At 43.3% G+C, this 13,755-nt stretch overlaps 1 protein-coding gene across 4 annotated transcripts; it reads left to right on the forward strand.

The window, feature by feature from the left end:
* Positions 1–9,375: 9,375 nt before the first annotated feature.
* On the forward strand, positions 9,376–13,121 carry LOC139553280 (myb/SANT-like DNA-binding domain-containing protein 4). 4 transcript variants are annotated; one of them, XM_071365447.1, is made up of 11 exons: positions 9,376–9,754; positions 10,052–10,122; positions 10,210–10,386; positions 10,477–10,538; positions 10,634–10,720; positions 10,808–10,849; positions 10,918–11,091; positions 11,171–11,206; positions 11,305–11,859; positions 12,141–12,252; positions 12,347–13,121. In XM_071365447.1, the coding sequence occupies exons 1-8, from the start codon at positions 9,597–9,599 to the stop codon at positions 11,204–11,206; spliced, it is 807 nt and encodes a 268-aa protein (XP_071221548.1). In that variant the 5' UTR covers positions 9,376–9,596; the 3' UTR covers positions 11,305–11,859; positions 12,141–12,252; positions 12,347–13,121. The 4 variants fall into 4 exon arrangements, with proteins under 4 accessions (XP_071221548.1, XP_071221547.1, XP_071221546.1 ...); XM_071365446.1 differs by having other exon boundaries at positions 10,918–11,206; XM_071365445.1 differs by having other exon boundaries at positions 10,918–11,859; positions 11,929–12,252.
* The last annotated feature ends 634 nt before the right edge of the window (positions 13,122–13,755 follow it).

Below are 13,755 nucleotides of genomic sequence, written 5' to 3' on the forward strand. Positions count from 1 at the left end.
TCCTGTTTAGGGACAATACAAGTATCCTACCCAGATTATTTTACAACCCCACAATGCAATGAATAATTGCATCATTGTTTTAAAATGAGTACAACATTCTACTCTAGGCTGCAGTGAAAATAATTTGAATAATGACGCAAAATACAAGTGATTTGAATGTTTTTATTCGATTTGGAGCAGTTGTTTGTTTACTCTCAACAGTTTATAAGGTCTAGAATGCTAGCATGGAGGAGGAGGAGGTATGATGGTGTGGGGGTGCTTTGCTGGTGACACGGTCTGTGATTTAATGAGAATTCAAGGCACACTTAACCAGCATGGCTACCACAGCAATCTGCAGTGATACGCCATCCCATCTTGTTTGCGTTTAGTGTGTAGCGGTATTTATTAGAGAGGGGTAAATATAAAGATTTTGTTCGGGTGCCAGGCAGGTATTAACCATGCCGAAAGGAAAAGAGTAGAATAGAGAGAGTACCACTACCAGACCCACACACATCAGCAGAAGAGACTGCCTAGATTGTAGCCTGTTTACCAGATAGCCAGTGGAGAGAAAAGAGAATACACACATCACAGCACAGGGGTAACCCCACCAAGAATACCTCATACTACAATAATAATAATAGCAGAGCAATTGAACAGCAACTTCATACAAGAAAGAACCCAGTCATCAACAGAGAATTTGCAGTAATCTGTATTATCTTAAAGTGGCAGAGCACGGTGAAGGCTCCGTGCAGGATTTCGCCACACTCCTCCCCCCATGAACCACAAAGCCTGTAGAAACAGAGAGGATGCAGGCTTTGACAGGTTCATGTTCCTGCTACACAAAACCAGGGAAGTCCTCATCATCAGAGTCCTCCACTGAAGAGGTCCTGCAGGTGTTGCTTTTGCCTGCGATCCAGCTCTTCTGCCGTAGGGTAGCAGGGCTTTAGGTCAACAACATGCACCGTCCTGACATCTTCCCCAGTGTCCTCCAAACCTAGTTCACTGGTCCCAACTGCTGCACTACACGGTATGGACCTTTCCATCTCAAAGCTAGCTTGGCAGTGAACTTCTTAGACGCCTTTGACAGAAGATGTGAACGTACCCAGACACGAGACTTGGGTGGGAAACACACGTCTCGTCTATGTTTGTCATAGTTTCTCAGCCGTCGTTGTTTGGCTTTGGTTTTGCTGGCCTCCACTCTGGCTAGCAAGGTGTGGTGGTGTTGGACGGCATCAAACGCTGGGCAGTCAGGTGAAACATTGGAACTTTGCAAGACTCTGTCCATCGGACCTTTTAGTGGTCTTCCCAGGTGGAGTTCGGCGGGAGTGACCCCAGAAGTCTCCCGCACGGCAGAGTTCAGTGCAAAGCGAAATTCAGGAAGATGCTGATCCCACCTTGTGTGCTGCTCCCCCACAAATGAAGCAATCATCCCCTTCAGGGTTCGGTTTACCCTCTCGGTCAGGTTGGTCCAACGAAGTCCCTCGGAGGAATGTGGGTTTGGCAGATGCCAGGAAAACGCTACCTGCCCCAATACAAAGTGCCAACTGTAAAGTTTGGTGGAGGAGGAAAAATGTTCTAGGGCTGTTCTTCATGGTTTGGGCTAGGGGAATTCTTAACGCTACAATTACATTCTAAAAGATTTTGTGGAAACAGTTTGCCGATGTAACTTTCCTGTTTCAGCATGACAATGCCCCCGTGCACAAAGCAAGGTCCATACATAAATGGTTTGTCGAGATCGGTGTGGAGAACTTGACTGGCTTGCACAGAGCCCTGACCTCAACCCCATCAAACACCTTTGAGATGAATTGGAATGCAGACTGCGAGCCAGGCCTAACCGCCTAACATCAGTGCCCGAACTCACTAATGCTCTTGTGGCTGAATGGAAGCAAGTCCCTGCAGCAATGGTACAACATTTAGTGGACAGCCTTCCCAGAAGAGTGGAGGCTGTTATAGCAGCAAAGGAGGGACCAACTCCATATTAATGCCCATGGTTTTGGAATGAGATGATTGACGAGCAGGTGTCCACACACTTTGTCATGTAGTGCATGTATTTTAACTGACAAATAGAATCAATCAATCAATCCAAACTGTGCAGCGGCCAATATTGATGAATGGAAAGAGACATCTGTTAGAAAACACCAAAAAGTTTAATGACATTCAGAGATTGTCAACCCAAGCCTTCGATACTGGGTAAACCGAGAAGGCAGTGAGGGATGTGTTTTCGATTTGTCAAGATTCACATAGTCTATTGTGGTGTTGAAAACTCAAGTCATGATATTGAAGTGCCCGAAGTCGGTATATTTTGTTTATTGGTTGTGTGGTGCATTTGCACAGAAACCTGTTGGTGGAAAATCTGTTGCATATATTGTATATAATTATAAATATGTCATCAAAATATTTAAAATCTGATTCCCCCTAGCTGATCATTGACTGCAACCGGCTCTGATCGTGAAGTAATGAAACAGGCAGGGAGAGTGAGCTCCTCTGTGGTGGTCGGCGAACCCTCAACCTTCTGGGTGGGTGTTCAATTTATTTTACAACACAAGGGGAGGGTCATGTGAAAATATGTTTAAAGTTAGGAGAGGGGTGCATTTTTTTTCAGGATACCTTGAGCTGGACCAGCAGAAACCACCACTGCTAAAAAAAAATGGAAAACATTTTGTTCACTACATCTGTGGTGGCGTTCTACACTTTTAAATTGTATTATTACTGATTGTTTTTACTACAAGTATCAAATCAAATCAAATTTTATCAGTCACATGAGCCGAATACAACAGGTGTAGACCTTACAGTGAAATGCTTACTTACAAGCCCCTAACCAAAAATGCAGTTAAAAAAATATATCGATAAGAATAAGGGAAAAAAGTAACAGGTAATTAAAGAGCAGCAGTGAAATAACAACAGCGAGACTATATACAGGGGGGTACCGATACAGAGTCAAAGTGCGGGGGCAACGGTTATTTGAGGTAGTATGTATATGTAAGTAGAGTTAATAAAGTGACTATGCATAGATAACAACAGAGAGTAGCAGTGGTGTAAAGAGGGGGTGGGGATGGGGGTGGGGGGGGAACTGCAAATAATCTGGGTAGCCATTTGACTAGATGTTCAGAAGTCTTATGGCTTGGGGGTAGAAGCTGTTTAGAAGCCTTTTGGACCTCGACTTGGCTCTCCGGTACCACTTGCTGTGCGGTAGCAGAGAGAACAGTCTATGACTTGGGGGGCTGGAGTCTTTGACAATTTTTAGGGCCTTCCTCTGACGCCGCCTGGTATAGAGGTCCTGGATGGCAGGAAGCTTGGCCCCAGTGATGTACTGGGCCGTTCGCACTACCCTCTGTAGTGCCTTGCGGTCGGAGGCCGGGCAGTTGCCATACAAGACAGTGATGCAACCAGTCAGGATGCTCTCAATGGTGCAGCTGTAGAACGTTTTGAGGATCTGAGAACCCATGCCAAATCTTTTCAGTCTCCTGAGGGGGAATAGGTTTTGTCGTGCCCTCTTCACGACTGTCTTGGTGTGCGTGGACCATGTTAGTTTGTTGGTGATGTGGACACCAAGGAGCTTGAAGTTCTCAACCTGCTACACTGCAGCCCCATCGATCCTCTTTTTCCTGAAGTCCACAATCATCTCCTTTATCTTGATCACGTTGAGGGAGAGGTTGTTTTCCTGGCACCACACGGCCAGGTGTCTGACCTCCTCCCTATGGGCTGTCTCTTTGTTGTCGGTGATCAGGCTACCACTGTTGTGTCATGGGCAAAGTTAATGATAGTGATGGAGTCCTGCCTGGCCGTGCAGTCATGAGTGATCAGGGAGTACAGGAGGGGACTGAGCACATACCCCTGAGGGGCCCTTGTGTTGAGGATCAGCATGGTGGATGTGTTGTTACCTACACTTACCACATGGGGACGGCCCGTCAGGAAGTCCAGGATCCAGTTGCAGAGGGAGGTGTTTAGTCCCAGGGTTCTTAGCGTATGATGAGCTCTGAGGGCACTATGGTGTTGAACGCTGAGCTGTAGTCAATGGATAGAATTCTCACATAGGTGTTCCTTTTGTCCAGGTGGGAAAGGGCAGTGTGGAGTGCAATGGAGATTGCATCATCTGTGGATCTGTTGGGGCGGTATGCAAATTGGAGTGGGTCTAGGGTTTCTGGTATGATGGTGTTTATGTGAGCCATGACCAGCCTTTCAAAGCACTTCGTGGCTACAGACGTGAGTGCTATGGGTCGGTAGTCGTTTAGGCAGGTTACCTTAGTGTTCTTGGGCACAGGGAATATGGTGGTCGGCTTAAAACATGTTATTACAGACTTGGACAGGGAGAGCTTGAAAATGTCCGTGAAGACACTGGTCAGCACATGCTCGCAGTACACGTCCTGGTAATCCATCTGGCCTTCCGGCCTTGTGAATATTGACCTGTTTTAAGGTCTTACTGTCTTACTGTTACATTTTACATTTTAGTCATTTAGCAGACGCTCTTATCCAGAGCGACTTACAGTAGAGTGCATACATTTTTTTATTACATTTTTACATACTGAGACAAGGATATCCCTACCGGCCAAGAGCAGACGCTCTTATCCAGAGCGACTTACAGTAGAGTGCATACATTTTATTACATTTTTTTTTTTTTTTTTTACATACTGAGACAAGGATATCCCTACCGGCCAAACCCTCCCTACCGGCCAAACCCTCCCTAACCCGGACGACGCTATGCCAATTGTGCATCGCCCCACGGATCTCCCGGTTGCGGCCGGCTGCGACAGAGCCTGGGCGCAAACCCAGCCCAGCCTGTTGGCTGCAGAGAGAGGAATCACACAGTCTTCCGGAACAGCTGGTGCTCTCATGCATGTTTCAGTGTTATTTGCCTTGAAGCGAGCATAGAAGTGATTTAGCTCATCTGGTAGGCTCATGTCACTGGGCAGTATTTTTATGCATTTTTTCTTTCTTTCTGTACTGCACATTGAGATGTTCGTTAAACCATCATACATAAAATACAGTATATTATTATAATACACTTAACAAATATAGAAACGCAACATATGTGTTGGTCCAATGTTTGTTGAGTTGAAATTTTCCATATGCAGAAAATGTTATTTCTCTAAAATGTTAGGGAGCATTTCTCCTTTGCCAAGATAATCCATCCACCTGACAGGTGTGGCATATCAACAGGCTGATTAAACAGCATGATCATTACACAGGTGCACATTGTGTTGTGGATAATAAAAGGCCACAATAAAATGTAATTTGTCACCTAACACAATGCCACAGATGTTTCAAGTTTTGAGGGAGCGTGCAATTGGCATGCTGACTGCAGCAATGAACCACAGAGCCGTTGCCTGAGAATTGAATGTTAATTTCTTTACCATAAGCCGCCTTGTTTTAGAGAATTTGGCATTATGTCCAACCAGCCTCACAACCACAGACCATACAGGCAACCATACTGTTACACAAACTGTAGCTAGCTATGAAGGCATCCACCTACTAGGAGGAGCAGATGACGAAACTGAAGAAATTTGGCATGGTGCCTTAGATCCTCAAGAACTGATACAGATGCACCATTGAGAACATCTTGTCTGACTGCATCACCACCTGGTACGGCAAATGCACCGCCCTCAACCTCAAGGCTCTACAGAGGGTGGTGCTGATGGCCCAGTACATCATTGGGGGCAAGCTTCTAGCCTTACAGTACATTTACACCAGGTGGTAACTGAGCAGCAAGGCCTGGAAGATCGTCAAGGACTACTGTCACCCGAGCCATGGACTGCTCACTCTGGTACTCTGGCAAACTTTATCGGAGCATTGAGTCTCAGATCAACAGGCTCAGAGACACCTTCTACCACCAGGTCATTCTAAGGGTCTGGTTTCAATGATGGACTCTTTTGGCATAGAGGAACTACGTCACAGCCTACGTCACTACTATACAAAATAGTAGCTAGCTAGCAAGATGGAGATCATATAAAAAAAAATTGTGTGTGCATTTCGCAAGTGGCTAGTTTGCATCAACCTTGCATCAACCTACCTTCAATAAAATCAAGAGCTGCAAACGCTTTGCCTGCCAACTTTGGATTTGAATTGTGACGTTCTGGCATGCCTGCCAAGTCACGGTTGCCTAGGGTTGGGCTTTTGAGACTAGATTGTCACCGCTGAAGTAAAACAAACAAAAACAAGCAGTAGCTAGAAATGTAACGTTAGCTAGCATTTTCAACACTCACCTGTCAAAAAGCACATCCTCTGACTGCAAATGAACAGAGAGGTATATCAAGAACTTCACCAATGCTACTTCATGCTCACTCTTCATCAAGCTAAAGTTATGTTGTTTAGTCTTCAGCTGAATATTTCAAAGGAGTCCTCTTCCCATCTTTTTGTCTGCCTTTAAGTTTTCCCACGATAGTGACGTTTCCCATTTCAACCAATCAAATCTCCCTGTTTTCAATTTTGATCTAGTGTACACTACCGTTCAAAAGTTTGGGGTGACTTAGAAGTGTCCTTGTTTTTGAAAGAAAAGCTATTTTTTTGTCCATTAAAATAACATCAAATTGATCAGAAATACAGTGTAGAGATTGTTAATGTTGTAAATGACTATTGTAGCTGGAAACGGCAGATTTTTAATGGAATATCTACATAGGCGTACAGAGGCCCATTATCAGCAACCATCACTCTTGTGTTCCAATGACACGTTGTGTTAGCTAATCCAAGTTTATCATTTTAAAAGGCTAATAGAAAACCCTTTTGCAATTATGTTAGCACAGCTGAAAGTTGTTGTCCTGATTATTAAAGAAGCAATAAAACTGGCCTTCTTTAGACTAGTTGAGTATCTGGAGCATCAGAATTTGTGGGTTCGATTACAGGGTCAAAATGTCCAGAAACAAAGTACTTTCATAAAATAAAAATAAAAGATTAAGATGGGCAAAAGAACACAGACACTGGACAGAGGACCTCAACATTTTGAACGGTAGTGTATGTCATAGGTGTCAGCTGATGGGGGCAAAAAAGTGCATTCATTTTTGGACCATTATTTGGACGAACCATTTCATCAGAGATTTTAGATCAATCATCTCCCACACCTTCCTCCACACACCGTGCAGTTGTGTGATTCGCTAAAATTAAATGATGAAAAATACTTTACTAAGTAGATCACTCCCATAGAATTCTATGGTGACTCCTATTAAGGCCAACATTGAATCTTTGATATCCCAGGCTAATGCTGCATTCATGACCAAGTGCAAAGGTGGTATTTACCACATACGACTGGGGAAAATCCACTAGTTGCCCTCCAACTGGTAATTACTAGTGGGAAACTCTATTATTCCTGAGCTCCGACTTCTCCAGTGGAGAACGACTGCCCCCTTTCATTGAAACCAAGGAAGTTCAAGGCTGACCGCAGTACTGCAGGCATTGTTAGCGGAAAACAGGATCCCCCATTATAATTAATAAAAAATAGCAATCTTCGTGGTCAATCTTAGTGTAAATAAAAATTGTATTTACAAGACCGTCATGGTACCAATAACCTCTTCTAATACACCAGATGTATGTCCTTGAACCAATTATTTTAAAATTGCACACAGAAGAAGTTTAATGATAAGTTAGTTGCTAATTGTACCCCGATCGGCCTTCAACTTGAGTTACTGAATGAGAGGGGGCAGCACTGAGTTTCTGTAGCCTGCAACGTCACTTTCTGGAGAAGCACTAAGCATGTTATGTCTCCATCCCCCTAGTGCATGTTTTGGTTTTTGACATGCCCGAGCACTACACAGCTGATTCAAATAACCAACTCATCTTGAAGCTTTGATTATTTGAATCAGCTATGTCGTTTGGGAAATCTGGCCCTAAGGCAGCACAAACAGATAATATTTGACTAAAACATAATAATTTCAAACCTTGCTTACACATATCTCTCTATTATGCATGGGAATAATTTGGAACATATTTTCCAAATTAAAATCACTTGTAGCTGAGTTGCTGGTGTTTTTACAGTCATTTATGTCCAATAATTAGGAACATTTTGGTGGCCCAAAAAAACAAACATTTGATGAAACATTGCATTTGGCCTATACCATAGAAACGCATTGAATAGATCATACATGGAAAAACAGATAGTCCAAAAATAATGCAAAAGGAAGTATGTTTTGAAGTGTCTGTCCTATATCTGAGCGTTGGATTTATAATTATAATTTTACCTTGGAATAATCTGTATACCTTTGACATGGAAATGCCCCATTCACTTCCATAATTTTTTCCGGCCTGGTAACCGGTTACCTTCAGACGAGTCATAGAGCAAAACGGAGAACATCAACGTGAAAACATCCAACAAGTTATGACTTTACAGCAGGTAATTACCACCTTTCCACTTGATTATGGTTATAAACAAAGCATCATATGCGCTGTGCGCAATAATCCGGGGAGGAAGTTAATGTTTTCGTGGCGTGAGTATCCCACTGAGGTATAATAAGAACTAGTCCCAATGATACAGTCATCAGTGATACAACCACAAGATGCAATATAAGATTATGCAAAGTAAAATGAAAGCAGAATTCTCTGATACTTGTTCTAAGTACAGTATAAGAAGGAAAAAGGCACTCATGGCCATCTGTTTTGGACTTACCCATTAATAATACATTTCTGGGAAAATGTAAAAAAGGAGCTGTTCATATGTCCTATAAGAATGGACCCATGGCTATTTCTACTGTGTGTCGTCAGGCCCTCACTTAACTTAGCACAGCTAAATCTTCTTTAAAAGAAAAACTCTTTGTGGCCCGCAAATCCATTCTCCTTAACTGGATAAAAGACCAGCCACCAACAATAAATCTGTGGTATCGTGAGATCTTTAAAGTGTTACCACCGGAGAAAATGAGTGTAATATTTAGGAACAAGGAAGGAGATTTCTTTACAATATGTGTCACGACTCCGACCGAGGCAGGCTCTCCTTCCCGTTCGGGTGGCGCTCGGCGGTCGTCGTCACCGGCATATTAGCTGCCACTGATCCTTTTCTCCCCCTCCTTAGGTGTTTATTGGTTACACCTGTTTTGTGTTTGTGCTTAATTAGTTTGGCTTTATCAGTCAGCGGGCCCGCCCGTTTCTTTGTGCGGGATTGTTAGTGTGTAAGCTTGGTGTTTGTTCGGACTACGTGTTTATGTATGTTCGAGTTTGTTTACTGGACTGTTTTTCGTTCCCCGTGTCTGGGGCAGTTTACGTAGAGCACCCAGTGTATTAGTGGGGTGGCCGAAGTGCCGTGTTTCATTAAAAGGAACATTGTTATTGAATCCTCTGTTTTTCCTGCGCCTGACTTCGCACTCCGACACCCAGTCCTTACAATATGGGATCCCTTTTTGCCATCTCTTTTCCCTAATCTTGCAGATACCATAAAAAGTGTAAATATAAACATTTTATGAATTTATGGATCAACTGGGGCCTGTTGCACAAAAGTAGAATTAAGACATCCGGGATAAATGACTCAGCTGAGCTCAATGAAGCCAAAACATGTGCGTCCAGGCTTAATTGGTTGCACAAAGACCAAGCCAGGATGAGCAGACACGGATTCATTAAGCCAGGTGAAACCAATCCTGGATAGGTGCGCGCTCACGGCTCACTCAAATAGACCCCGCCACAGATCACAGATTAATTGATTTACCATGGCAACTAGAGCCGCGTACTTTTCCCCGTCGGAAGCACAAATCCTCATGGAGGCATACGAGGAGGTAAAAGATATAATTAAGAAGAAAGGCAACACCGCCACAGTGATAAAGCAAAGAGAAAAAGCGTGGCAAAGTATTGCAGACCGCCTGAATGCGTAAGTAGTGCACAATTACACACTCACCGCTCCGCTGAAACATCACAATTACAATTCAAATATTTAATTCACATCTCCAAAAATGCAGTTGTACTGTAATTATGAAACGGTTAAATTTTTAATTGAAATGCACTGCAGATATGAGTGAAATTGTGTAAAGTAACTCCATCACACTGTATAAAGCTATGATAAATTTTTTGATATTTTTACTGAAAACAAGACAAAAATACCAAGTAATTTTTTGCAGTGTGACTCCATTAAATGTGTGTGTGTGTGTGTGTGTGTGTGTGTGTGTAGATTAAACATGAACGGGCCAAAACGGACATGGCAGCAGGTCAAAATCAAATACAAGAACATTCTGCAGAATGGTATGGTCCCTGACTAATATTTAACAAAGCACAAGCATATATTGTACCCAGAAGGTGCCTGCTCACACATTGTCTGTACTGTTTTAGCAGTGAAAAAGAATACCCACAGACAAGGCACGGGTGGTGGGTCACCAAAGGCTGACCTTACCCCAGCAGAGGACATGGCCTTGGAGCTAAATAAAGGCAGGCCCGTCTTAGAGGGGATCCCTGGGGGGAAAGAGACGAGCATAGGTTCCTCCCAAGATGCCACCCGCTTCATTCAAGGTATGTCCTTCCATCTCTACATGGGATACAACCACATTCATATTGAATCAATTTGGACTGTCTGACTTTGGTTTACCTATTGCCTTGCAGTGTCTGGCAGCACTGTGTTCCTGTTAGAGCCACCAGCACAAGCACCAGACGATGCTGATCCAGTGAGTACTCCATCAAAGGCATACTGTAGGCCTGGCATGTCTTGTCTACTGTCTACTGTCTACTGCTTCAATATGAATCCGATTAAATGTGATAGGGTGAAGGCCCCAGTGCAGCAGCAACAGCACATGATGGAGACGATGATGAGGAGGAGACCATCTCTCTGGATTCCAGAAGGCATGAGGTATCATGTTAAGACTGTGAAAGTACTATTTACTCTACAATGGTGAGGAGTCCTCATCAAAATCAAAAAATCTAATTTCTTTTACAGGACCCAGATGCTATACAGTGGGAAAACCAGCCTGGCAACATAGTGCGTATTAATAAAAGGACACCACATCCTGCCAAATTCCAGCTGCGCTAATTGTATTGTGTTCACAGAGCTCACAAGCTATCAGAAAGTTGTATGGCAACCACCTCCGGCGCCAAATAGAACTGGCAGACATAGACATTCAGTACAAGAAGAAAAAGATGGAAAATCTTGCACTGGAGTCCGAAATAAAAAAGAGGGCAATTAGGAAACTGGACCTTGAAATAAAAAAACTTGAGAGGGAGGTGAGATATGCCTTCAATGTACACTGTATGCTAACTGTAACACAAATGTATTAATCATTATTTTTCTTTCCTCCCCCAGCTCCAAGAAGATGACACAGCTCAAAATAAAAATTAGGTATATTCTCGTAAAGTCAAGTGAGCCATGACATATGAGCTCTTATTGTGAGCACACAGGACGGTGGCATCTTTCTAAGGTTTTTTTTATTTTCCCAGCAATCAGTACAACCAAGTCATCGTTATAAGGCATCGCCCTCTTTTGCCCACCCCCCCAGCACCAGGTGTGGCCACTAGCCTATATGAAGGCCCAAAATTGTGTGTTCCTTTCTGCTCTGACAATGGCATGCCCATTCGTGCGAGATGTGGTGGATGAAGAAGCACTTGTGCTGAGGAGAGCCTTCAGGCGAGAAAGGGTCTTCAGGGACCGGTTGGACCCACTGGCCTTCCCTGATGACCATCTATATGAAAGATACAGGTTTTCTGCAGATGGCATCAGGTATCTATGCAGACTACTGGGTCCCAGGATTAAGCACCGCACTGCACGGAGCCATGCACTGAGTGTGGAGCAAATGGTTTGTGTGGCCTTGCGCTTTTTTGCTAGTGGAGCCTTCCTGTACTCAGTGGGGGATGCAGAACAGCTGAACAAGGCCACAATTTGCCGCACAATAAGGAGTGTGTGTCTAGCTATCAAAGCATTAGCAGATGTCTTCATCTCCTTCCCTGGCCACAGAAGACTCTGTGACATCAAAGAGGAGTTCTATAGGATTGCAGGTAAGAGGATCTACAAATTACAGGACAACTGTTAACACATAGTAGGATACTCATTACTTTGTGTGACAGGTTTCCCCAATGTCATTGGTGCAGTGGACTGCACACACATAAGGATAAAAGCCCCCTCAGGTGCCCATGAGGCCGATTTTGTGAATAGGAAATCCTTTCACAGCATTAATGTTCAGGTGAACATAACTTTTTGATATTGTCCATTGACGAACACTCTGCATTGCCAGTGATGTGCATTGATTGGTGTAATATTCCTCATCTTATGATTTCAGATGGTCTGCAATGCTGACTGTGTGATCAGCAATGTTGTGGCAAAATGGCCTGGCTCAGTCCATGACTCCAGAATCTTTCGGGCCTCTGAAATCTATCAGTGCCTATCACAAGGTAAGCCACACAACCCCTATTTATAACCATCATGGCTGTGTCAAGAATATCACTGTGTTTATGAGGTAGTAATGATGAGATTTTGTGTTGACAGGTGAATTCTCTGGTGTGTTGCTGGGAGACAGGGGGTATGGCTGCCAGCCTTTTCTCCTGACACCTTTCACAGACCCCCAGGAAGCACAGCAGGCCTACAACCATGCCCATGCCAGGACCAGGGCCAGAGTTGAAATGACCTTTGGCCTCCTGAAGGCACGCTTTCACTGCCTTCACAAATTAAGGGTCAGCCCTGTTAGGGCATGTGATATTACTGTGGCTTGTGCTGTCCTCCACAATGTGGCCTGCCTGAGGAAGGAGAGGGCCCCCAGAGTGCCACCAGCCATGGACTGGGACAATCCGGCAATCTTCCCTGATGACGACAGTGGTCGGCTGCTGAGGGACCAATATGTGTTGAATTATTTTAGTTAGTATGTGTGCTTTCAATTTTGGTTAAATATGTCCTGCGGTGGCAGAGGAATTTGGGTTTTTTTGGGTTCGTTTTTTGACGAATTTGGCCTCTTATGATGTTTGTGCGGTATACTGTGTGTAATACAAGGCTGCAGGGAGGCTACTGCATCCATTCATTTGTCTGTTCAGTTGATGTGTATGGATTTGTCCTGCATTTATTTTAGTGTGCAGACATGCAGGGTGTGTTATATACAGACCTTTGAATGTGTATGTATCATTTTGTATAATATGCTTGGATTCTGTGCTTTCCATCTTGTAGAGTCACTGTGACTTCAGTTTCGAAAGGAGCTGATGGTTTACCTGCTTTGTTTTGTCCTTATTCAATAAAGGAACATAATGTTACACATTGTGTTTTTATATTCATATGGAATGTGTATTTGTTTATATGACAGAGTACTAGGGCCACACTGAAGAAAAAGGATAAAGTCATACATTTATGAGGCTGGTTCTTTCTGCAGAAAAGCTACATATTGTTTTTACAGTTTTGATACTTATGACAATGTGATACTTAATATTCTGGCACATCAGCATGTCTTTGTTTATGAAACCATACTGAAGTACAATTTCACGAAATGCCCCACATCTGTCATTTTAACAACTGTCCTCCTTTAAAACAACTGGTTACAATATTATGACTTGTGTTTTTTTCCCCTCTGTGGCCCTAATATTCTATCATTTTATATATAGCCTTATAGTCTATGGGAAACTGTAAATTATCTAATGATAGCAACATCATCTAAAAATCATTTTTTATCCAAAATCATTGAAATTAATGATCACAAACGTTTAAATAATAACAGTGGGTCTAGTTATATGTGATAACAATGTATAGTGAGCAGTGAAATAACTATTGGTTTCCATTTGTGGTGACTGCTGACTGACATTAGGGATGAGATTAAATAGATCCTGGAATTTAGCCTGGTCTGGAGCAGGCTAGCTCCACAGAATAAATCTCCATGGTAATTTATACCATAACATATCCTCCTGCCCCCTATCCAT

Source organism: Salvelinus alpinus, chromosome 25 (assembly GCF_045679555.1).
Source record: "Salvelinus alpinus chromosome 25, SLU_Salpinus.1, whole genome shotgun sequence".
NCBI classification, from domain to species: domain Eukaryota; kingdom Metazoa; phylum Chordata; class Actinopteri; order Salmoniformes; family Salmonidae; genus Salvelinus; species Salvelinus alpinus.